Here is a 24,720-nt window from a genome sequence, read left to right on the forward strand (position 1 = left end):
ATTTTATTTCATATTTAAGGCTACTTTTAAAATTTAATTCTAAAACAGATGAAACACAACTTTGGATTGAAGTCAAATTTCAGACTTGAAGAGCTTGTACATAATTTCTTCCATTTCTTTTTCCTTTATTAGGGCATTACTAAGCATTCTTTATTTATCTGTTTACATGCTTAATTTACATAATTCAATACAGTGGAGCACAACTAAAGTAACCAGAGTGTCACCAGAGCAGGATTTAATTTTCTGTATCTCACTGATGAAGTAGTTCCAAAAATACCTGTTCAAACACTGGCCAACAATGTATGTCCAAAAGAGAAATGAATAATGAAGCATTGTTTAAAAAACTGGCAGAGAAAGTAAGGTAGAAAGTTTCATTTTTTCTTTTTCTTTTTTTTTAATTAAAATGTGAAAACTTTTCCAAATATTTTACTGAAGAAAAAAAAATCTGTGTAGTACTATATTACTGTTCAGTTTCTGATGAACTTATTTTGTTTCACATGGAATGGTATTAATGATTACATTTACTTGCAATGACAATATAAAACTATGATTTTATTTCTTCTTTATATGTCTAAATTGTTTCTATTGGCTCTTAATATGATCTGAATTCATATAGATATTTCCAAACTATGTAACTCTTGCCTTTGAAGAAATAACAGGTACTATTATGAACAGGATATACCCTCAAATTCTGAGAAAGCTCTTGGTCTACCTTTTTTTTCAGTTGAAACAAACTTCAAACCTAATAATAATCAACTTTCTGAACAAAAATGAAGCTCCTCACTGAATAATTTATATTAAAACGGTCTTTTGGAGGTCACTGGGTCCAACATCACACACCCACTCAAAGCATGGCAAACTTTGCAGATAAATCCAATAATGTGATGGAGAGTTCTCTGGTACTATAAATTTGAGTCTGAGCTGGGTGGTTTTGGCCTCAAAAGTCTCCTTTTAGCAGCATCAGCTACAACAGACAGCATTGTTTTTAATAATGAGTGTCTTTTTGTGATACTGCTATATAAATTCCCAGTTTGCCATCTCCTAATTGCATAAAAAGATTTTTTGTTAGAAGATGAGGCCTCTTGGTAAAAGACTAATAATTTAGTTATCCAACAATGCCCTCATCTAGTTATGGGCCATGCTTTAATATAAGCACAACTATGCTGCTACATTACCAGTATTTTGCGTAGTTTTCAAACACCAGATTGAACTGAATATTTTATTTTCCTCTCCTTCTCTTCACAGTGCCAGGATTTCCCTACCCAGCTGCAACGGCAGCTGCTGCTTATAGAGGTGCACATCTAAGAGGCCGAGGTCGCACAGTGTACAATACGTTTCGTGCAGCAGCACCCCCTCCTCCAATTCCAGCCTATGGCGGGTAAGGAGATCAGCTTCTTTTACCTATTACCATGAATCTCCAAAGGCTGCAAACTATGTTTAGCTGGTGGTGCATGCTGACTGTGTCTCACTGCAGAAACCAACATAGCATGCAACCAATCCAAGTACTGTAAGTGGTGCACCTTGCACAATGTATTGAAAAATGACTGTAATTTATACTGCCATGGTTGGTGGCCTTAAGCATTTGAGGTGTCACATATTGTTATGTAAATGCTCTTAGAGACTAAATGCTTTGGAACAGGGAAATTGTTTCAGCTAAAGATGTATTTTTGATGATTGCAAACATCTGGTTATTAAGGAGGTTGGATCAAGTAACTTGTTTTCCTTGAAATCATCCACTGAAAGATGTCTCTGGACCTAAAGGCTTAGAGTTCTGTTTTTTGTTTTTGTTTCTGAGTTTAGTTTTTCAAGTTGACATTTTTACAAAGATTGAAAACTGGGCTGCTTCTCTCAAGGCCGTGTGCTTTCCAGTACGTGTGTGTTTAAATAATAAGTCATGGAGTGAAGGTGACCTCTCTCTTTCCTCACTACAATGCTATTCTGCAGTTCATGTGCTGTCACTTTGGATATCCCCCTGTAAGGATGCTTGCTGCACAAGACGTGCTGAGACCCCATCCTCAGATTTCGTTACAGTAGAAGACAGGTGCTCTTCAGTAGTTTCCCACCCCAGCCTTCCCTGGCACTCCGGTGAGACAGGCTAGGTGAAGGAAACAGAGGCTAATTTTGACTTTATCCTTTCCATATTGTCAGAATGTTGAGGTCCCAGTCGACTGGCAGCTAGCAAACGTGATGCTCATCTACAAGAAGGGCTGGAGGGTAGACCCGGGGAACTATAGGCCTGTCATTTTGACCTCAGTGCCAGGGAAGCTCATGGAGCAGATTATCTTGAGTGTCTTCATGCAGCACTGTAGCCAGGTGATCAGGCCCAGTCAGCATGGGTTTATGGAAGGCAGATCCTGCTTGACGAACCTGATCTCCTTCTATGACAAAGTGAAGCGCTTGGTGGATGAGGGAAAAGCTGTGGATGTGGTCTACCTTGACTTCAGTAAGGCTTTTGACACTGATTCCCACAGCATTCTCCTCAAGAAACTGGCTGCTTGTGGCTTGGACTGGCGTACGCTTTATTGGGTTAGAAACTGGCTGGATAGCCAGGCCCAAAGAGTTGTGGTGAATGGAGTCAAATCCAGTTGGAGGCCAGTCACTAGTGGCATTCCCTAGGGCTCGGTACTGGGGCCAGTCCTCTTTAATATCTTTATCAATGATCTAGATAAGGGGATCGAGTGCACCCTCAGTAAGTTTGCAGATGACACCAAGGTGCGTGTGTCGATCTGCTCGAGGGTAGGAAGGCTCTGCAGGAGGATCTGGATAGGCTGCACCAATGGGCTGAGGCCAACTGCATGAAGTTCAACAAGGCCAAGTGCCGGGTCCTGCATCTGGGGCACAACAACCCCAAGCAGAGCTACAGGCTGGGAGATGAGTGGTTGGAAAGCTGCCAGGCAGGGAAGGACCTGGGAGTGATGGTGGATAGTCAGCTGAATATGAGCCATCAGTGTGCTCAGGTGGCCAAGAAGGCCAACAGCATCCTGGCTTGCATAAGAAGCAGTGTGGCCAGCAGGTTTAGGGAAGTGATTGTACCCCTGTACTTGGCTCTGGTGAGGCCGCACCTGGAGTACTGTGTTCAGTTTTGGGCCCCTCGCTTCAAGAAGGACATCGAGGTGCTTGAGCGAGTCCAGAGAAGGGCGACGAAGCTGGTGAGGGGTCTGGAGAACAAGTCTTACAAGGAGCGGCTGAGGGAGCTGGGCTTGTTCAGCCTGGAGAAAAGGAGGCTCAGGGGCGACTGATCAGCTCTTTATAAGTACATTAAAGGAGGCTGTGGTGAGGTGGGGGTTGGTCTGTTCTCCCACGCGCCTGGTGACAGGATGAGGGGGAATGGGCTTAAGTTGCGCCAGGGGAGTTTTAGGTTAGATGTTAGGAAGAACTTCTTTACCGAAAGGGTTGTTAGACACTGGAACAGGCTGCCCAGGGAAGCGGTGGAGTCACCATCCCTGGAGGTCTTTAAAAGACATTTAGATGTTGAACTTAGCGATATGGTTTAGTGGAGGACTTGTTAGTGTTAGGTTGGAGGTTGAACTCGATCTTGAGGTCTCTTCCAACCTAGACAATTCTGTGATTATGTAATGCAATAATTACAGGGCTTACAATACTCCAAGTTCAGGGATAGGTCTGAAATGTGTTGGCTAAGACATAAGATATTCAATTACAGAAAGAAATGGACCAAGTAATACAAAGCAATACGGAATGAGGCATAAGATTTATATTGCAATACTGTCATAGTATTGGAACTTGGTAATATTGATATTGTTTAATATTGCAATGTTAAGGAAGAACCAGTGTGTTTCCATCTGCATTAGTATGTTCAGATCCCCTACCACTACCAGCCTTTTGCAAGTAGGTTGGCTATACCTGTCTGGTTGGAAGCCGTTTCACATGAAGCGTTTATTAGGTTAAGCCAAAAGGCATGTCTTTATTTTTTTTTTTTCTTCCTAGAGGGGTTTGCAAAAAGAGACAGTCAGCCATGGAGCTAAATTTTCAGGGGTATTTGAGACATGCACTTCTTTGACCGTTCCTTCACATTGGGCAATATCCATTTGGAGAAATAATCTGTGTGAAAAATTAAAATTAAAATAATGGCAAAATAAGGTTTGTTTGGTAAAAGTGAAGTATATGTGTTGTTTTTTTTTTTTTCCTTAAGCACGTTGTGTAGTTTAATAAGCTAATTTTAAGCTATTACTTAATGAAGACACCATGATTTTTGAAAAAGATTGCTTGAATTACATTTGGACAAGGCTGTATCCCACCAAAGCATCTTACTGTTGCCTAGACTATCTTCGTTAGGTAGTCCAGATATTTGTATATGGCAATGAAGGGAACAATTTTAGAATGTCCTATAGGACCAGTTTAATATCTGGATGTCTCAGCTATGAAATGGGTACTGCACATATGAAATAAACATACTTACATATATTGCACAATACAAGCACAAACCCTGTTTTCTGATTTTCCTTTGTTCTTCAAGGCTTTAGCTGTTTACCAACTTTAAATTATAGGCTTTGTTATCTAGGACCTGATTCTAGCTGATTCCCTCTCTGAGCTTGCAGATGAGAGCAGCCCTACATTTCCGAAGTCTTATATAAGCTTTAATTTAAAAAGAACATTTGATGCAATCTTGAAGAACGTGAAGTCACAACATTCTGACTTCTTGTTCCACGGTTTTCTTTGACTAACTTTTTGATCTATAGTGCCAGCCACTAAGCTGACTTTAAGGACAATGGAGGTGGCAAGGGACTCATATGTATGGTTTATGTGTTCACATACATGCACAGTTAAATTATTTTTGTTTTTCTCCTAAATATAACCCTTTAAAAATAAGTTATTCTGCTTTAGAAAGCTGTCTGGTTAGAAAATAAAATGACACTATCCATCGCTACTTATTTTAAAAAGAAACTCTTAAATTTATTAGGGTGTCTAATACGCAAGGAGATAACAGCTTATGTTAGTATCAGTTTCATGATTTCATGAATGCAACACCTGTGTTTAGGACAAAGTCAAAAATTAATATAGGAAAATATATGCTATTTATGTGGGATACAATTTTTTAATTGTACAATATTTTTTTTTATTTTGTTAGTATTTGCAAAGGAAGTAAAAATACTTTCAGATCTGTAAGTAACTTACATTGCCTTTAATTTCAGGGGTCACATAAGGGTGCACTCTGAGTTTGTTTTACATGTAAATGTTTATAGTTTAGTTAGTACAGTGACTCAACAGGAAGAATTAAATTTCTAAGTGTAATACATGTATATTCTCATACAACTGTACTACGTAGCTTCAGTGTCTTTGGATACCAAGTTAGATGTAAACATTGTGAAATCCGGTTGTAAATTAATACAGATGCTTGCAGTGCAGTCAGATTCAGCAGTGTTTCAAAACCAGATTCCAAGAGGTGATCTCAGCAGTCTTCTGCAGGAAGGACAGTTAGGTTGGACAGTTTGCGTCTGCCTTTACAACTTGTCCTCGACCTCAAGTTCATCTTCAGAGAAGGCCATGCATTGAGTCAGGAGAGAAGCTACATCTTTTCATTGGTGTGATGACTTCAGGCTATCTGAGATAAACCTTCGGCAATCTAGGACTCTGCTGTGTCAATAAGTGTGTTTTCTAATACTGTATTTTAAAATTTAATTTAATTTAATAATTTTAATTTAGTAATAATTTAGTAATTTAATAATACTGTAATTTCTGACACCGTAATTTTAATTGATAAGCTAAATTAAGAGTCTTACTTTAAATAGGTCTAAATTCAGAGATTAGTCAAGTTTATTTTTCTGTCCACATATGGTTTAAAATATCACATTGCTTTCTGATACACGCATTTCCAGCTTTTGAAATTCTTGGATTGGTCCAGAAATACCTCTCTTACACTCATCCACAGTTGGATAAATAAAGCTTTATTCTGAAATAATTTATTTGGCAGTGTACTATACCTTCTGCTAGTAACTTCATCGATATAGTAGTATAACTTGGAATTTCTTTGCAATGCTTTCCTCTGTGCTCACCAATTCTGTACTCTGACCTATCAAAGAGGCAAAAAGGAATTTACATCAGAAAAAATCCTTAATCAATGAAAATAAGCTATTAATATGTTGTTTTCAGTTACAATGTAAGTAGAGTCTGGGGAAATTACAGGGAAAATAAAGAGATCACAGAGAATGAATGAACTTGCAGAAGGAAGCAAACAACTTAGAATATCATTTGTTGACAAGAAAAATGGAAAAAGCTTTGAATGCTGTTTTGCTATTCATTTTCACTAAAGTAGCCCAGATTATAGCCAAGCAGTTCATATGAAAATATTTTTAATGATTAAAAAACAAGAGTTGCCTTATACATTTTTGTATGATGTGTGAATTTTAATTATTTTTAACTTTGCAGTAAATCTCAGCAACATATAGTTAGAAAAATATATTTTCCTTTTTTTTTAAAGTACCCATATGTAAATGTAGAATATAAAGCTGGTTTGAAATAAGTTACAAATGAACTATAATAATTGATTTGCAATAATCTTTTGCATGCTGATTTGTTTATATTCAGAAGTTTTGGAACTGAAATAATCACTCTCAAATTGGAAATCAAATGCAAATCTAAGAAAAGTATTTCTGATACTAGTATGACAGCTTCTTACAAGTGCAACACTGTCTGAAGTTTCCCTGCTGTGTAACAAAGACCTTCTTTCTTTTCAGTTTCCCTTGAATTTGTATTTATGCTTGTTCATTGATGTCCTATTTGATCCTGACTGTGACTTTTTCTTCCCAACAAACTTAAGAAACTGGAATGTGTCCCAATCTGTAAGGAAATCTGGAAGATCTTGTCAGTAAGCAAAACAAAGTAGCATGTATTCTTACGGAAATCTCTGTTATGGTGTGGGTGTGCCTCATAGTCACTGGGAAACAGCAAATATGGCACACTTTCTATGTCTGAGGAAAACTAGTAAATGTAGGCATATGTAGGGACACTTTTTTTAATAAATCAAGGACATCATGCATGCTTTACAATGGATCTCTTTAAAATTAAGTCAGCATTCATGAAATATCATAGAATCATAGAATATCCTGAGTTGGAAGGGACCCTTAAGGATCATCAAGTCCAACTCTTGACACCGCACAGGTCTACCCAAAAGTTCAGACCATGTGACTAAGTGCACAGTCCAATCTCTTCTTAAATTCAGACAGGCTCGGTGCAGTGACCACTTCCCTGGGGAGCCTGTTCCAGTGTGCAACCACCCTCTCTGTGAAGAACCCCCTCCTGATGTCAAGCCTAAATTTCCCCTGCCTCAACTTAACCCCGTTCCCGCGGGTCCTGTCGCTGGTGTTAATGGAGAAAAGGTCTCCTGCCTCTCGACACCCCCTTACGAGGAAGTTGTAGACTGCGATGAGGTCTCCCCTCAGCCTCCTCTTCTCCAGGCTGAACAGGCCCAGTGCCCTCAGCCGTTCCTCATACGTCTTCCCCTCCAGGCCTTTCACCATCTTTGTAGCCCTCCTCTGGACACTCTCCAACAGTTTCATGTCCTTTTTATACTGTGGTGCCCAGAACTGCACACAGTACTCGAGGTGAGGCCGCACCAGCGCAGAGTAGAGCGGGACAATCACCTCCCTTGACCTACTAGCGATGCCGTGCTTGATGCACCCCAGGACACGGCGTGCATATGTAGCAATACTCACATAATTCATGGTTTCTTTAGTTGAGAGTGAGGCATTTCAGCAATTCCTTGAGATATTCTTGTTTATTAACTCATGGAAAATCATTTTTAGCAACTGTGGCATCATTTCCATTGCCTTAAAATACTACAGTGTGCATCTGGTTTATAACTTGGTACATGTAGTTCACTTATGTACCATAAAAAAATACTGAAACTTACATGAGGGAATAAAGCTTTGATTTCATTTGCGTGAGAAAAGAGAATATTAACATTTTTGGAGATCTATATTGTGTGAAAATATTAGCTTCAAGACTGCGCTGCAGGACGAATAGCAGCAAGAAATGGTCATGAATATGGCATGCGAGGTGCATGGAGGGCAGAGCCTGTCAGTGTGGTAGAACATAACTGTGAGCTATTGTCTGCTTATCTCAGGGCTCTCTGGGTATTTCACAGCAAGACTAGTAACTTGGTTGAGGAGCAAAACAGTTACTACGTTGATTGAAATCCTTTCCTACCTTCATTTTTGTGTGAGCTTTGAGGTGGGAGATTTTGAACACATTGCTTCTTCGGTCTTCCTTGCAAGCTTCTCTCTGGCCATTAGATAGTGTTTTGTACAAAATAATTTTAAAAGATGAATGTTAAAAAAAAAAAAGAAAAGAAAAGAAAGGAAGATAAAAGTATTTTTGCCTTGACTTGTGTCTTTCTAGGGTTGTTTATTGTATTTATGCTTCACCTACTAATTATATAAAGCTGAAGCTACTAGTAAAAGTACTCATGACAGATTTTGGATGCAGTTGGCTGTAATTGGGAAAAAAAAAAAAAAAAAAAAAGTTTTTGTTTTGTTTAGCACACTACCAAAAATAACTGGTGTGATTTTGATATCTGCAATTGCTTTTGAACTCTGCAGAAACTGGTAGCTCAGCATTCTTGAAAATCATTTGCCAAATACCAAAACATGATGAGTATGCTGCTCCATCTTTAAACAGGTGTCAAGAAAACCTAGTGGCCATCATTGTCTATCTGGTAGTACTGCAGCTAAAACTAACAAGAAGCCCTTCTATTCTAGCATCACTTGCCTCAAGGTCTTCATAAGTTTAGCATGTGATTATGGCTTTATGCATCTTCACACTCACTCCTAATTCTGATGAACCTAATGGAGAAGTGCCTTTAAGTCTGTACGTCCACTTCAGGCCTTTTTCCTGGGAGAACAGGGAATAACAATATGTTTTTTTTCTCTGTCATGTTTCTGGTTTTTGGGCATGTAACAATCTCCTCTTATCTAAGAAGTTGTGTAGGTTGTGAAGAAATGGAAGATGGAACTCTTACCTTCTCCGTATAGTCAGCTTGGTGGGGGGAAGAATGCCAGCAAACAGATCTGAGTTTCAAGATTAGTTCCTGCGTGCCCCTAATTCTTGTTCTGCTGGGTGTTCTAGTCATGACCTCAGTGAATGAGAAATTTAGAGAAATGGCAAATGAAGTAGGTATTGTATTTTATAGATGTCAATAGAAGTAAAACTGAGAGGCAGTCACATTCTGTAGTGGAGTATGGGATCATAGTGGACAGGCGTTTTCTTGAATCGCAGTCGCTCAAGGTAGCTGAGGGACAGCCAGGGCATGGCAGCCCTCACGAGGGCAGCTGACAGGGCTTGGCTGGAGCCAGCAGTGCCCCCTCCCTGGTGGTACAAACGCTGCCCCTAGGAAGTGTGAGCAACCTGGAGCACAGTGACCAGGGTGGGCAAACAGAGCTTGACACATCAGTCATGGCATGGCATGGCAGTTTGCATAGCAGTCTGAGCAGGGGTGGAGGAGTATCCTTCCCTACTCAGATCAGCTTTCCTTTTGTATGCCTCCCAGACAGCAAACCCAGCCATGGCCTCCACCAGGCGGAAAGCACTTGCCAAAGCACTTGCCAAAAAGTCTGTGGTAACCCAGAGCAAGTGATCAAAGACGCGTCAGTTCAGGCCTCTGGCTGCAGGGAGTGCCTGAGCGTGATGCTGCCAATGGTGGGTGACAGAGAAGTGCAAGCATGAAGTGCAAGCAGGTGGAGGATCTGTTCAGCCTGGTGACAGAGCTCAAGTAGGAGGTGGAGAGATTAAGGACTATCAGGGAGTGTGAGCAAGAGATAGACATTTGGAGTCACTCCCTGCCGTGCCTGCAAGAAAGGCACCAGCGTGATACACCCCAAATAGTGATGCCCTGCCCTGTCACTGTCAGGCAGAGGGAGGGGACCTGAGAAATGGAGAGGGATGGAAACAGGTCCCTACTCAGTGTCGCAGGTGAGCCCCCTCCCTACTCTCATCGCCTCCCCAGGTGCCCTTACACAATAGGTTTGAGGCCCTGGAGCTTGAGGGACAGCGTGGTGAGAATGTGGGGCAAAGTCTACACAGGAGGTTGTCTAGGGCAAGAAAGTCGACTCCATGCCTCAAGACTTCCTCCAACAAGAAGGAAAGAAGGGTGATTGTTGTAGGTGGCTCCATTCTGAGGGGAACAGAGGGCCCTATATGTCAGTCTGACCATACCTGTAGGGAAGTCTGCTGCCTCCCTGAGGCCTGGGTCAGGGACATTACCAGGAAACTTCCTGACCTTGTTCACCACTCCAGTTATTACACCTTATTGATAATTCAGGCTGGCAGCAGTGAAGTTGCTGAGAAGCCTGAAGGCTATCAAAAGGGACTTTTGATAGGGGTGGTTACTGGATGGAGTGGGTGTGCAGGTAGTGTTTTCCTCTATCCCTTCAGTGGTGGGGAGGGATACTTAGTGAACCTGGTCCACTAAGGCCCAGCTGATTAATATGATTAATACATGGTTGGTGCCATCACAGGATTTTTTTTTTTATTTTTTTTTTTAATCACAGGGAGGTTTACTTGGAACTTGGCCTGATGGCTGCCAATGGGTCCCACCTGTCTCAAAAGGGGGAAATGGACTCTAGCCCAGGAGCTGGCAAGGGGGAGGGGGAACATGACTACAGAGGATAAGGATAAGGCTGAGGTTCTTAATGCCTTCTTTATGTCTGTCTTTACTAGACGGACCGCTTATCCTCAGAGTACTCAACCTCCTGACCTGGAATTCTGGGACAAGGAGCAGAATAAACACCCCACAGTTCAAGTGGAGACAATTAAAGACCTGCTACTCCACCTGGACTGTTACAAGTCCATGGGGCCAGATGGGATCCACTCAGGGATGCTGAGGGAGTTGGCAGATGTGATTTCTGGGCCATTTCGATCATCTATCAGTGATTATGATCATCAAGAGAGATCCCAGATGACTGGAGACTTGCTAATGTGACGGCCATCTATAAGAAGGGCTGTAAGGAGGATCTAAGGAACTACAGGCCTGTCAGCCTGACCTTGGTGCCATGAAAGGAACCTTTGATGGAATAACTTGGATGCAATCACACAGCATATGCATGACAACTAGGGGATCAGGCCTAGTCAGCATGGGTTCATGAAAAGCAAGTCCTGCCTGACCAGTCTCATCTCCTATGACTGGGTGACCCACCTGGTGGATGAGGGAAATGCTGTTGACATAGTCTACCTAGACTTCAGCAAGGCCTTTGATATGGTCTCCCATAGTATTCTCCTGGAGAAACTAACAGCCCGTAGTTTGGACAGGTACATTCTTTCTTTGCTGGATTAAAAACTGGCTGGACAGCTGGGCCCAGAGAATAGTAGTGAATGGAGTGAAATTCATCTGGTGACTGGTGTTCCCCAGGGGTTGCTCCTGTGACCCAACCTTTTTAATATCTTTATTGATGATTTGGATGAGGGAATTGAGTACATCCCCAGGAAGTTTGCAGACGACACCAAGTTGGGGGAAGTGGATCCATAGGATCCTACTGGACAAAATGTCCACCATACAGCTAAATAAAAACATCATACGATGGGTGAGCAATTGGCTAACGGGCAGGGCCCAAAGGGTTATGGTAAATGGGGCTGCATCAGGCTGGCGGGCGGTCACCAGTGGGGTCCCTCAAGGCTCCATTTTAGGGCCGGTACTTTTCAATATTTTTATAAACGATCTGGATGTAGGAATAGAAGGTATTTTGAGCAAGTTTGCTGATGACACCAAACTTGGAGGAGTTGTGGACTCGAATGAGGGTGGAAAGGCCTTGCAGAGGGATCTGGATAGGTTGGAGAGCTGGGCCATCACCAACCGCATGAAGTTCAATAAGAGCAAGTGCCGGGTCCTGCACCTGGGACGGGGAAACCCTGGCTGCACGTACAGACTGGGCAATGAGACGCTGGAGAGCAGCCTAGAAGAGAGGGATCTGGGGGTCGTGGTAGACAGCAAGTTGAATATGAGCCAGCAGTGTGCCCTGGCAGCCAGGAGGGCCAACCGTGTCCTGGGGTGCATCAAGCACGGCATCGCTAGTAGGTCAAGGGAGGTGATTGTCCCGCTCTACTCTGCGCTGGTGCGGCCTCACCTCGAGTACTGTGTGCAGTTCTGGGCACCACAGTATAAAAAGGACATGAAACTGTTGGAGAGTGTCCAGAGGAGGGCTACAAAGATGGTGAAAGGCCTGGAGGGGAAGACGTATGAGGAACGGCTGAGGGCACTGGGCCTGTTCAGCCTGGAGAAGAGGAGGCTGAGGGGAGACCTCATTGCAGTCTACAACTTCCTCCTAAGGGGGTGTCGAGAGGCAGGAGACCTTTTCTCCATTAACACCAGCGACAGGACCCGCGGGAACGGGGTTAAGCTGAGGCAGGGGAAATTTAGGCTTGACATCAGGAGGGGGTTCTTCACAGAGAGGGTGGTTGCACACTGGAACAGGCTCCCCAGGGAAGTGGTCACTGCACCGAGCCTGTCTGAATTTAAGAAGAGATTGGACTGTGCACTTAGTCACATGGTCTGAACTTTTGGGTAGACCTGTGCGGTGTCAAGAGTTGGACTTGATGATCCTTAAGGGTCCCTTCCAACTCAGGATATTCTAAGTGTCAATCTGCCGGAGGGTAGGAAGGCCCTGCAGAGGTACCTGGACAGGATGGGCAGAGGCCAGATGAGTGGACATGTCTAAGTGCCGAGTCCTGCACTTTGGCAACCATAACCCCATGTAACACTATAAGCCTGGGGCAGAGTGGGCAGAAAGCTGTGCAGAGGAAAAGGGTCTGGGGGTACTGATTGATGCTCACCTGAACATGAGCTGGCAGCATGTCCAGGTGGCCAAGAAGGCCAACAGCATCCTGGCTTGTATCAGGCATAGTGTAGCCAGCAGGGCCAGGGTGATCCAGGTGATCATCCCCCTGTTCTCTGCTCTGGTGAGGCTGCACCTTGAGTACTGTGTTCAGTTTTGGGCCCATCAGAACAAGAAGGACATCGAGGCCCTGGAACGTGTCCAGAGCAGGGCTATGAAGTTGGTGAAGGGCCTGGAACACAAGTCCTATGAGGAGCGGCTCAGGGAACTGGGGGTATTTAGTCTGGAGAAGAGGAGGCTAAGGGGAGACCTCATTGCTCTCTACAGCTATCTGAAAGGGTGATGTGTGTAGCTGGGGGTTGGCCTCTTCTCACACATAACTAGTGATAGGACTAGAGGGAATGGCCTCAAGTTGCAGCAGGGGAGGTTCAGGTTGGAAATTAGGAGACATTTCTTCTCAGAAAGAGTAGTCAGGCATTGGAACAGTTTGCCCAGGGAAGTGGTGGAGTCACCATCCCTGGAGGTGTTTAAGGAAAGGTTGGACTTCATGCTTAGGGACGTGGCTTAGTGAGTGACATTAGTAGTAGGGCAATGGTTGGACCAGATAATATTGGAGGTCTTTTCCAACCTTAATTATTCTATGATTCTATGAAATGGAGGACAAAATGAAAGTGGAAAGAAACATACTTTGTGTAAATATAGAAAATACACCCTTTCTATCACAAATTATGTCTGCCTCTTGATCCAGAAGACTGATTTCAACCAGTTTCTGTTATTCATCTGTTTCTTGTGACAGAACATACTGTAACGTACATTGTACATGTAATAGGATCGTGGAATATCCAAGACAGGATTGGTAAGATTAAAATAAAAATTATGAAGCTGGGGAGGGCAAAGGAAAAGTAACAAACTATTCAGGAACTGTTCCTCTTTTTAAAAGTAATTGATTCCAAATGACACCTTATTCTGAAATTAAGAAAGACGGATAATTAGTATAAGCTACTACAACTATTACTTTTACATAACAGTAGTTATGTTTTTTCCAATAGATTTCTTTGGGCTCACAGAACCTTTCTTTTACTTGGGACTCTGCTTTGTACATATTTGCAACTGTTAGAACAAAAAAGCATGTTTTGCAAGCTCATAGTGATTTCAGTCTTCCAGCTTTGTTCTCTTCAGCAATGCCCTCTATTAATTTGCAAAGCAAATACTGTAATTTTTTCATGGCATAAAATGTTGAAACTGGAAAGACAAAAACCTGGAATTAGAGAACACTAAAAGCCAGAATAATGGTATTGTTAAGTCTCATACCAGTTCTATATTCACAACAGTGAAAGTTGTGTTATTAGTGTTGAAAATCCTGCCTTTGGTTTATTTTATGTTATAATTGCATCTCTTCTATTACTTGTCTCAGGAAAGTTTAATTTAAAAGGCATATTTTGTCTTCAGCAGTGATCAAAAACTGGAAAATATCTTTAGGACAGTGAAGGTGACCCCATAGCAAACAGAAGATGCAGAATTTTTATTCATCATGTACTTACTCTTAATTGTGATGGAGGAGAAATAGTGCACTATAACTGTGACTCCTACTGCAGTGGCTCAAATCATGATTGTAATGCCTGTTTGTTGTACTAAATCCATGCATTTAATTTGCTTTAGGTTATTTATGCTAACTTGTGCATTTTGTTTGCATGGCTGAGAGTCCTATGTGCTTAGCTGGTAAGAAGTCACTGAACAAAGATTTGCACATGCAAGAACTGCTTTATGCCATTGACAGATTATTTAACCCAATACTTTTGAAAGATAAGGATAGGAAAATTAAAATAAAAACAGATGAAGTCCTTCCTCACAGAATATTATATAGGTGGAATCTAAACTGCTAATGAGCTTGTCTTAATAAATCCACAAACAAACAAGCAAAACAAAACAAACACAAAACCAAAGCAAAACAACAACAAAAAAGTGCACTGCAGGTGTTTAATAGTTGGTGAGAAAACAGTTTCATATTTATCAAATTTATTTTCAGGAAATGATTGCCACATACAGTATTATTTAGATGCATGCTTTCTTACTAAATCAAGGTTTCTATTTTTGAGTTTTCCTTAGCACTATAAAATCATAAAATACATCTGAATAAATCCCCATAGTTTGTTGTCCTTATTTTAATGCCTCCAGGTAATACATTAACATATCATCCATTCCTTGGTGCAGTAATTCAGATTTCAATAACATGGCTATTTCCAGATCCTGTGTCAGTTTACAAGGAACTCAAGATTTATGTGTCTGCCAGGACAATTTTTTGAATATAAAATATAAAAGGAGCTGTGGCAAGATGGGTTCCTCTGCATTCAGTCTCTTCCCATGCTTGAGACATAGCGTCTGTTCTCTGCCTGCAGATTCAGACAGAGAAGCGGATGATGAGTCAAGCCAAATACCCTTTGGAAAATAATATAATAAAGGAAAGAAAAGTGCAAGAGTAAAACATAGCTATTGATGCTTTACACTTTTTCCTTCTGATGATGGGTGTGGTTAGAAAATACATTTGACTCCAGTGATAAGTTTCAGTCACAGGAGTCAACAAGTGACAGGGACAGTGAATAGAGAAAATAGACTGAAAATCCTTGAAAATGTGAAGAAAATTAAGAGGCAAACTTCCAAAGAAGCTGAAGATCTTATATTTAACATATCATATTACAAAAATGGAGAAAATTAGATAAAATCAGCTGATTTCTTTTCAAGTGCATGTCCTGCTTGGGAATGTTATACTCATCTGCCTGGTTCTGTCACTTCATCTTAATACTAACCCTGTTTAGTGATAGAGTCATGCCTTTGTGTCTCACTTCTGTGTTGGGTACTTCCTCCGGTATAACATTTATCAAACAGTTACAGATTCAGAATTCAAAGTAAGTTTCCATCTGTACCTGACTGAGCATTATATGTAAAAAGAGGGCCTAGATAAATGAACTAACCTACCCAAGATTACACCCAGCTGCATTTAGGAATTTGAAGCATTTCAGTCCCTATTCATCTTGCAAGATCTTCACTATAAATTCACCAGTCACCAAGAGGAGGAAGGAAATGGGTCATGTTTTTTTTGACACATGTTTTCTCAAATGTGTTATTTCTGAACAATAATGTTCAATAACAATTGAAAATAGTATATTTTAATGTTATGTGGTGGGTTGATCTTGGCTGGCTGCCAGACTGTCACCCAGCTGCTTTCTCACTCTCCCTCCTCAGCAGGACAGGGGGAGAAAATAATATGAAGAAGGTCATGGGTTGAGATAAAGACAGGGAAATCACTTACCAATTACCATCATGGGGAAAATAGACTAGAATTTGTGAGAATTAATTTAATTTATTGCTAATTAAAGTAGTAGTTGGGTGGTGAGAAACAAGTATAAAAATTATTAACACTTTGTATTCCTACTCCCTTTTACTAGGTTCCACTTCAATCCAACGCCTCTATCTCCTACTCAACCTGAGCAGTGCAGGGGACTGGGAAATGGGAGGTTTTAGTCAGCTTGTAAGAGAGCCTCTCTCCTGCTCCTTCCTTCTTATACATTCCTGTTGCTCCAGTGTGGGCTGTCCCTGGGCTGCAGCTTCCTACAGGACATACCAACCTGCTCTTGTGTGAAGTGTTCCACAGGCTTGCAGAAATACCTCCTCATGCAGGCCAACCCTGTGGCCTGCCTCTCTGCTACCAAAACATTGCCTCATAAACCAAATACATGTAAGGTAATATTCTATTTTAAAGTAGTCAGTGTGAGGCAGAATTAGATGATCACTTAACAGTTGAAGTGATCCATGATTCAAACTAGCATTTCCATGTCATATAAACCTGAACAATTGTGAAGACCTTGTATCCGTTTTTACTTAGAACCTCAGTTTTTCAATACCAGTATTTTTTCTGGAATTAATCAACCTTGCATATGTTTAGTATTTCTGTAGCTGTATTTATAGAACTTAATGATAGTGGAGGTAATTAGTTCTGAAATATAATTCTGAAGCAATTCTTCTGTGCTGCCACTGCTAATTTTAAAGGATGAGCTCGAGAGCTAGTGAATAGGCATTAAAAGTAGTTTTCTTAAATACACTTTTTTTTTAGACCAAAAGAACTAAAACAGTACTTCTATCTTCCTGTGGTGCACTGATTTATCATCACTGTTTCTCAGCGATCATCGTGGGGAACTTCAGAACTTCAAGAGCAGAGTCTGAATTGTCACTGAAATGTGGCATGATAGTGACATTAGATATTCTCTTTAGATGAGGTATTTGGGGGGTTCATTTTTCAGTAACTTCTTACAAATTTCTTTCTGAACTATATAACCACTAGGATTTGGATTTTTATTTTTTAAAAACTATTATAAATAAACAATCATCTTTATTGTAATTTTGTGTATATACCACTGCCTATTATTGAAAATAATCTTGAGTTATACATTATGCATAAAAGTTTTAGACTTACTTTAGTAAGTGCTAATTTAATACAGTGTACAACAACACTGGTCTGTGTAGCATCTTTTTGATGTGGAGGCTGAGTTTGTCCTCTTACATAAAGGAATGAGTAATCCTGTCCAGAAGATACACGATTATTTAAAAAATTGAGTCCTTGCCCTTGGAATAAATATGCCTTTAAAAAAAAAAAAATGTATTATTTGCAAAACAAACTTGCTATGTGAAATTCTTGATAAAACCCTCTGTCTGCAGTAACCTTTGTATCATTTGTATATGATCTCATAAGACTCCTGTGTTGTTCACGATTGTGTTACTCTACCTCTCATGATCATGTGGAATGTTTTACTTCTTACATGCAAACAACTGTGAGGAAAACACAGTATTTTAAAATAATTAGAATATCATAATTGAAATGTAGGTACACTACAACGTAAATAACAGTTTTTCTGAAAACTAACAATGTAAACCAGGTTTGCCATATTCTGCTCTTACAGAATCATGGAAGAAAAAAAACAACATAAGTAAATCTCTGACCTTAACTGAAGCTGATGGCAGACTCTGATTTAAGTGGAGCCAGATTTTCATATGTTATTATTCTATAACAAACTGTCATCATTGTTAAAGTATAATGCAGTTTATATACATGTATGTGTACTTGTCATTTTCTCAAGTGAATCTGACTTAAACAAGTACCAGTTCATCCCTGTGGGGTTTGGCCATTGACCTCAATGGATCAGTTATACTTCTGACATGAAAATTCTTGTTGAAATTGCAAAACAGCTTAGGCTAGCAACTTGATGATAAGTATTATTCCCAGATACTAGTATTCTCAAGTTGAAAATATTGTTGTGAAAAGCCTATCATGTGCTTTCATATTTAGCTCTCAAAACAACTTGGGTTAATTCTTACATTAGAAATACCTCTTTCTAGTTGCAGAACTACCAAGTAAAAATAAAATTGCTGGACTTATACAATGTGTGCAATTGGTAGGCCATTGTTGTATAGTTTCAGTTTCATTTAGTATAATCATTTAAACCATCTTTGTCATATTGTGTCATTTATCCTGAAGGGTTTACAATCTGAAATTTGTACTATTTACACTGAGAATTTGTGTTAGCTATAATGTAGAAATCTTTGGGTAAACTGTTAATTGCAACATAACAATTCTATGTTTTTTGAAGATAAGTAGTACTAATATATCCAGACAGAACTTCAGGGTAGCTGATAATTACAGGCATGTTTGCCAAAGTTGTAAAATGATAGTGAGAAGGCTTAGCCCTTTTCTTATAAGAATGGGATTGGCATTCTTACTAGACCTGTTGTCAGTATCAGAAATGTGCATCAACGCAGTACATACGAATATTCTCATCTGTGTGTACACTTAGCTATTGAGATTTGAAACAAGTGGTAGAATTCCATCAGTATAATTATTTCACCATATAAAATTAGGCTTTTTTTTTTTTTTTCCATCTAAGTGATGACATTTACCACTTTGTTTCAGAAGGCTGACATAATTACAGGACAAGAAAGTAGTATTTCAGGAAATAACATTTGGTAAATGTAATGAAACTGTTCTCAGGATTAGCCCACTGAAAATTTTTATAGAAAAAAAAATGCTGCAAGTGTGGCAAATGTGTGGATTCTTAAAAAAATAGTAATAATAAAAAAGTAAAAAAACACGACCTTGCCAGATGTATTTTCCAATTCTGCCATGCTTTACCTCTGTTTGACTAAGCATTTGGCATACTTTACAAAGATGCAATACTCAGTACAGTTCCACTTCTGATAATTGCTACCAACCTCCTTAACCAATGTGAAGAGTTCCTTCTTTTCCCCCTCCCTTTGTTTTTGTGACAAGACTAACCTCAGCTGTGCAGGGGTTGGTGGCATTTGCATGTGGTAATGCACTAATATGGATGTTTTTCTTTGTGTGTGCATCCTTGCAGTGTTGTATACCAGGATGGATTTTATGGTGCAGACATTTATGTAAGTATTCATTGATGTGCATGCTGTCCTTGTACATTACCAGAGTCATTCTTTTTACAAGTTTGCTGCCTAGTTTGACTCTGTTTTGTCTATTTACCATCCCTTGCCTGTCAGAAAGAATTGAGAAGAGTATCTCTCACATTGGAAGACCATTCTGTTCATTACATCTATCATTGTTCAGTGGAGCTGAATTAACTCTTTAATCAAATGTTGAATAAATGCAAAAAGATGTGAAAAATGTGTGTGTATGTGTGCGTGGAAGAGTGTCTCCTTTCAAAATTAAATACTAAGAAAACTTAAAAACAAAGTAGAAACACTTTCCTGCCAACCTCAAAAGCACTATTAAAAAATAAAAAGGCAAATTGAATATTAATACCCAAGGTATGAAAATGCAATATGGAGAGAGATAGACCAAGTAAGACTTCTCAAATCCAGGCAATATTTGGTAGATGTGTGTACCATGATATTGCTTAAAAACCCACATATTTAAATTTAAACAAAATAGAGATTGCTTATGATGTAAGAAGTATTTATATTTGTTAGTAAGTATCGATAGCCCTGGATAGTAATTACCTATACACATTAAAATGTATATAACTCATTGGTCACTAATTTCATTTTAAATAATATATTTTTTAAATTTTCTTACCAATATTGAAATTATTACCTTGAATGTATGTGAAGAGGCTACCTACATCTGAGTGTACAAGAAGTTTCAGATGGTTGAGACTGAATTTCAGTCTTCTAAAATAATTCTTGCACCCTGTTTTTACAGTTAAAAAAAAAAAAAAAAAGTGGATATAAAATACATTACCAATAGAACTGTAATCTTTCACATCTGTTATTATTTTGATAAAGCAATGTGGTTACAAAGTTACAATTATCTTTACTTCAGCAGACTACTTGCTATATCCTAATTGTGCTTATGTTTTACCATCTCTGTTGAGTTACAAAGAGATGAATGAGGTGACATTGGTATGAACATTAAAAAAATACTAGATCATTGTAGGAAACATTCCTTGTATTTATTACCAGTAATCTCTTAAAGCTATTTCCAAAGGAACAGATCTTTTTCTATTAGGTTTTATTTGAAAGAAAAACATTTTGAAATTATGCAAGCAGTAGCCATTCTTTTTCTGATGGGGTAAAAGGCTGATACTCATTTGAAGATTCATTTGTGTAGTTTAAGAATACATTGAAAATGAATTAGCACAGTTTAAAATTCTTTATGTACTTAGTGATTTTATCAGTAACATATTGTTACTGACACATGAGAATCGCACATTTGCCAAAGGCTTACTCAAGTGTAGTATGCTGGTTTAGTCTCACCTAAACACTTTACTGTTGAATTTTTTGAGGTATATTTCAGATATGTTGTACAGTGTTGAATTTCTTCATGTAATTTCCAGTTTTCATATTTGTGTATGTCAAAAGAATGTGTCATCCATTTTGCTTAGTTTACCAATCTGAAAGGTGATAAGACATCTTCCTCAAGATTGGTTAATGGGATTGAATATGTAAGAATTATATGTTCGTGTAACAGTTCACAGTATGTTTTGGAGCCGACTGCTGCTTTTGGTGCTTGACAATTATTTTATTTTAAGGTGACCTTTTTCCTCTCATATTCTTGAATATTTTGGTTCAGAAACAGAACCAAACAGAAACAGAAGGTTGTTTCACTAAGGAAGATGCTGAAGAAATTAGAAATTTCTAGTTTAGCTTCAGTTTTGTTGTCTGGAATACTTGTGCATTAGAAAATGTAGTAACTGTACTGGTGCATTGTTTTTCACTCAGTTGCAGCCTTGTATTTCTGATTACATTTCTGAATTCTCTCATGTAACAGAATGTTTACTTGTACAGAACTTAATCTAATTTCAAAAATACTGTGAAAATTTGGTTATGTTTTATGATGTTCAAAGCTTCTTAGTTTATAATACATTTTTCTTCACATTTTTATTTCTTGCAACCAAAACATTTTGATGAAAAGAGAGAGAAAGAACTGGCAGAAGTCAAAAGAAAATGTATTATAAACAGTATTTCTTAGTATAACAGTTTCCAGCAGAGCAAGTTATTTATTAAATCCCAGTTGGATATAATAAAGTTCTACTTAACTTTTCACTTTAATTACAGAGCTGAAGTTTTGTGAAAGAACAAATATTTTGTTGAAAAATGAGAAAGAAATAAAATTTGAAGTATACAGGTTCTAATCGCATAGAAGAGAATAGGAATACAAAAATACAGTCTAAAATGGAAAATCCAGACCCGTGACTATATGTAATACAATATATTCTGTATTTCACACAGTTATATGTGAAATGTAATAATGCCTCTGAAATAACTGAGCTACTGAATTCATTTTTAAACGTGCCTTTATGTAGGAAAAATAAAGGAGATGATTAGGAAGAAAGGAAGACCTTTTAAAATTAAGTATTGATTCACAAAGAGAAAAAGTCATTAAAAGAGAATTAAGGTTGCCTCCCAGCAAATATTGAAGTTCCTTTGATGAAGATTGACACCTGTGAAAATAAGAAAATACAGTTCACAAAATGAAACCAAAATAGTAACAGATGAAAAAATATGCAGTTAAAATAATAGCTATGCACTATTGCTCTGTTTTATTTCAAATCTGTGTTGTTTTTTTTGTTGTTGCTTTTTTATTATTATTATTTTTTTTTTTGTCATGAAGAATGTTTTCAGATGTCAGTCCTCAATCCACAACTTCAAACTCTCTCATCACCAGCTTCAGAAGTGGTGATACAGTACTGACATTAGTCAGTTTTATTGCTCACTGTAAGATTTTCTAACCCGTTCTCCGGATTCTGGACCTGTAGTACTGCAGCTGGTGTGGGTCCAAGGCAATTCATAAGTACACAGGTAGATAAGGTAGAGTTGTGGTTTTTTTGTGTGTGTTTTTTTTTTTTTTTTCCAAGTTACTGATCCAGAATAAGGCATACTTTATGAGCAGAGGAATGGAAAGATATTATCAACACTTACTGCCATCTCCGTCACTCAGAGGTTGGATGGTATTGAGGTTGTAGGTATCTACGTTCCTAGCAGAAAGGAGACATTTTGATTAAAACTGTATCAATTATCTAAGCAATATTCCCATGATACTGGATGGGAGTCTACTGATGCCCAAAAGGCACTGTTCTAATGTGAAAAGCAGGGATATGTAGTTAACATCAGTCTTAATTTTAAGTACTTCTAAGTCTTTAATTTTAAGTGTTTTGTAAAGGTGCAGTGGGTAGTTCCTCCTAATGCTCCATACACTAGAATGCTCCATAGTACCTTTTAAAAAGTTGTGAGATCTAATGATGACATGTCTTTTCATCTCTCTCTGGTCTATTTGTGATATAAACACTATATTCAAAACTATGCTAGATTACTCTTGATGATTGTAGTGGATTAGAATTAATACAGGTGCTGCCAATTTGGATATATTACCAAGAACTTTTCTGAGGCAACAGATAGGTCTGGGAGTACACTGTAAGCCCAGAACTAGCACAAAACTTTCAAGTAGGCCTGTCTCAAAAGTTGAGCTATCAAAAATAAGACATTTTATTTTAGTTCTCCCAATGTTTTACTCTATGAGCAGAACAAATACTGTGTAAACCACAATATCAGTATGATTGGAGAATGAGGAAATGATCACTTCTGCTCTTTATTTCTGAAAGGCTCCATATAATTTGTCTTATTTTTTTTGCTTTTAACTAATAAAGCAGATATAATTCTCAATACTATAACACATTTTGAACCTTGATTTATTTATGTTCACAAACTTGTAGTGAAAGGAATTATAGGAAATGAAAATTGAGGAAAAAGTATTCTCATAGTCAATTTTCTATATTAATGTTGTTAGTAATTGGAAAAACTAATGAAAAAATAGGCATCATTTAGTCATCCAATAAACACTGTCAGATGCACAAAAAAAGTGCATCCTTCTTTCCATCCGTCCTTCCTTTACTCAGTTTAATCATTGCATTTCTCTATAGAGCATTATTGTAGGAGCCTGTGTATGGCAATAATTTACCACAAGTATGACATGCCAACTGATGGAAAAAAAAATCACTAGGCTGAATGAAGACTGTTGTAAAATCATACTATTCCACAAATTATTCAGTGAGAATATGGATTCTGTGTGCATAAATGTTAATAGGCTATGAGGATTGAACCACAAAATCACACATATTCCTCATGTCCCATGTAATACAACGGTAATTGCTGTAATTGTCCCATTCAGTATTTTATGACAGTGAGATATATCTGTATATTTGGACTGCAATTCTATTAATTTCCCCTATACTCAAAATTTTAGACAACTTAAGCTGCAGTAGTACTGTGCGATCATTCCTTTGGAAGTAGAAGAGGCAGATAAGGCAGTAGACATTTTTAATTTTTTTAGCTGAATTTATTATTTTGTTAGAATTTTTAAAAAGTCAAGCATAACAGGTACTTTCTGAAAAAAAAAGAGAATAAAAATAAAGAGAAAATAAAACCACAAAGCATTTCTAAAACCTAGCAACTGCAAATTGGTTTTTCTTACGTATATATTGGTATTTATTGGTATTTCATTAATTATGATTTTTTTATATACTTTATTTTTCAATACAGTATAATGCATGCAGACAAATATTTACATATTTCTCTAGACATGCATATGTAACATGTATTACTACTACCTATATGTAGTTTGTGTAGGGAATATTACTAGTTTAATGAATGTTACTTACATCTATAGTAATGGCTGAGATCAAAATTAAGACGAATTGTAAAGTAGAATGTGTCACGCAAGTTTAGAGCTCAGTGGTTTGAATCAGTTTTCCTTCCTGATTCCCAAGATAAAGCATATCTTCAAGTGTTTTGTCGTAATGATTAGTCACCTGAAGTAACTGATGAAAAATAATAAGATACCCACCAAATTTTTAGAACACAAAACCTGTAAAAATAATTTGCCTAAGAATGTTTTTACATATCGTTATACCTCAGAAGGACAGGTTGAGGTTGGAAGAGACCTCTGGAAGACATGTTGTCCAACTTATTCCAGTGCTCAGTCACCTGGAGTGAAAAACAGGTTCCTGATGTTCAGAGGGAACCTCCTGTTTTTCAGTTTGTGCCCACTGCCTCTGGCCCTGGCACTGGGCACCACTGAAAAGAGCCTGCCTCTGTCCTCCTTGAAGGTTCTCTTAAGGTATTTCCAAACATTGATAAAATCTCTCTGAGCCTTCTCTTCTTCAGGCTGAATGGTCGTAGCTCTCAACCTCTCCTCACAGGAGAGGTGCTTCCACCCCTTAAACGTCCTTGTGACCTTGCACTGGACTCTGTCCCATATGTCCAGGTCTCTCTTGTGCTGGGGAGTCCAGAAATGGACACGGGACTCCAGGTGTGGCCTCATCTGGGCTGAAGGATCACCTCCCTCAATCTATTGGCAACACACCTCCTAATGCAGCCCGGGATACAATTAGTTGTCTTTGCAGCAAGGACACATTGCTAGCTCATG

The 24,720-nt window shown here is 38.8% G+C and overlaps 1 protein-coding gene across 40 annotated transcripts in view; it reads left to right on the forward strand.

Annotated features, from left to right (window-relative positions):
- RBFOX1 (RNA binding fox-1 homolog 1) overlaps positions 1 to 24,720 on the forward strand; it is an 895,957-nt gene that overhangs the window by 835,559 nt on the left and 35,678 nt on the right. For all 40 annotated transcript variants that reach the window (XM_038186799.2, XM_072023682.1, XM_072023681.1 and 37 more), the window contains 2 exons: positions 1,246 to 1,378; positions 19,184 to 19,223. In XM_038186799.2, coding sequence (XP_038042727.1) covers positions 1,246 to 1,378; positions 19,184 to 19,223 — 173 coding nt within the window. The remainder of the gene's footprint in view (positions 1 to 1,245; positions 1,379 to 19,183; positions 19,224 to 24,720) is intronic.

Source organism: Anas platyrhynchos, chromosome 15 (genome assembly GCF_047663525.1).
Source record: "Anas platyrhynchos isolate ZD024472 breed Pekin duck chromosome 15, IASCAAS_PekinDuck_T2T, whole genome shotgun sequence".
Lineage (NCBI taxonomy): Eukaryota > Metazoa > Chordata > Aves > Anseriformes > Anatidae > Anas > Anas platyrhynchos.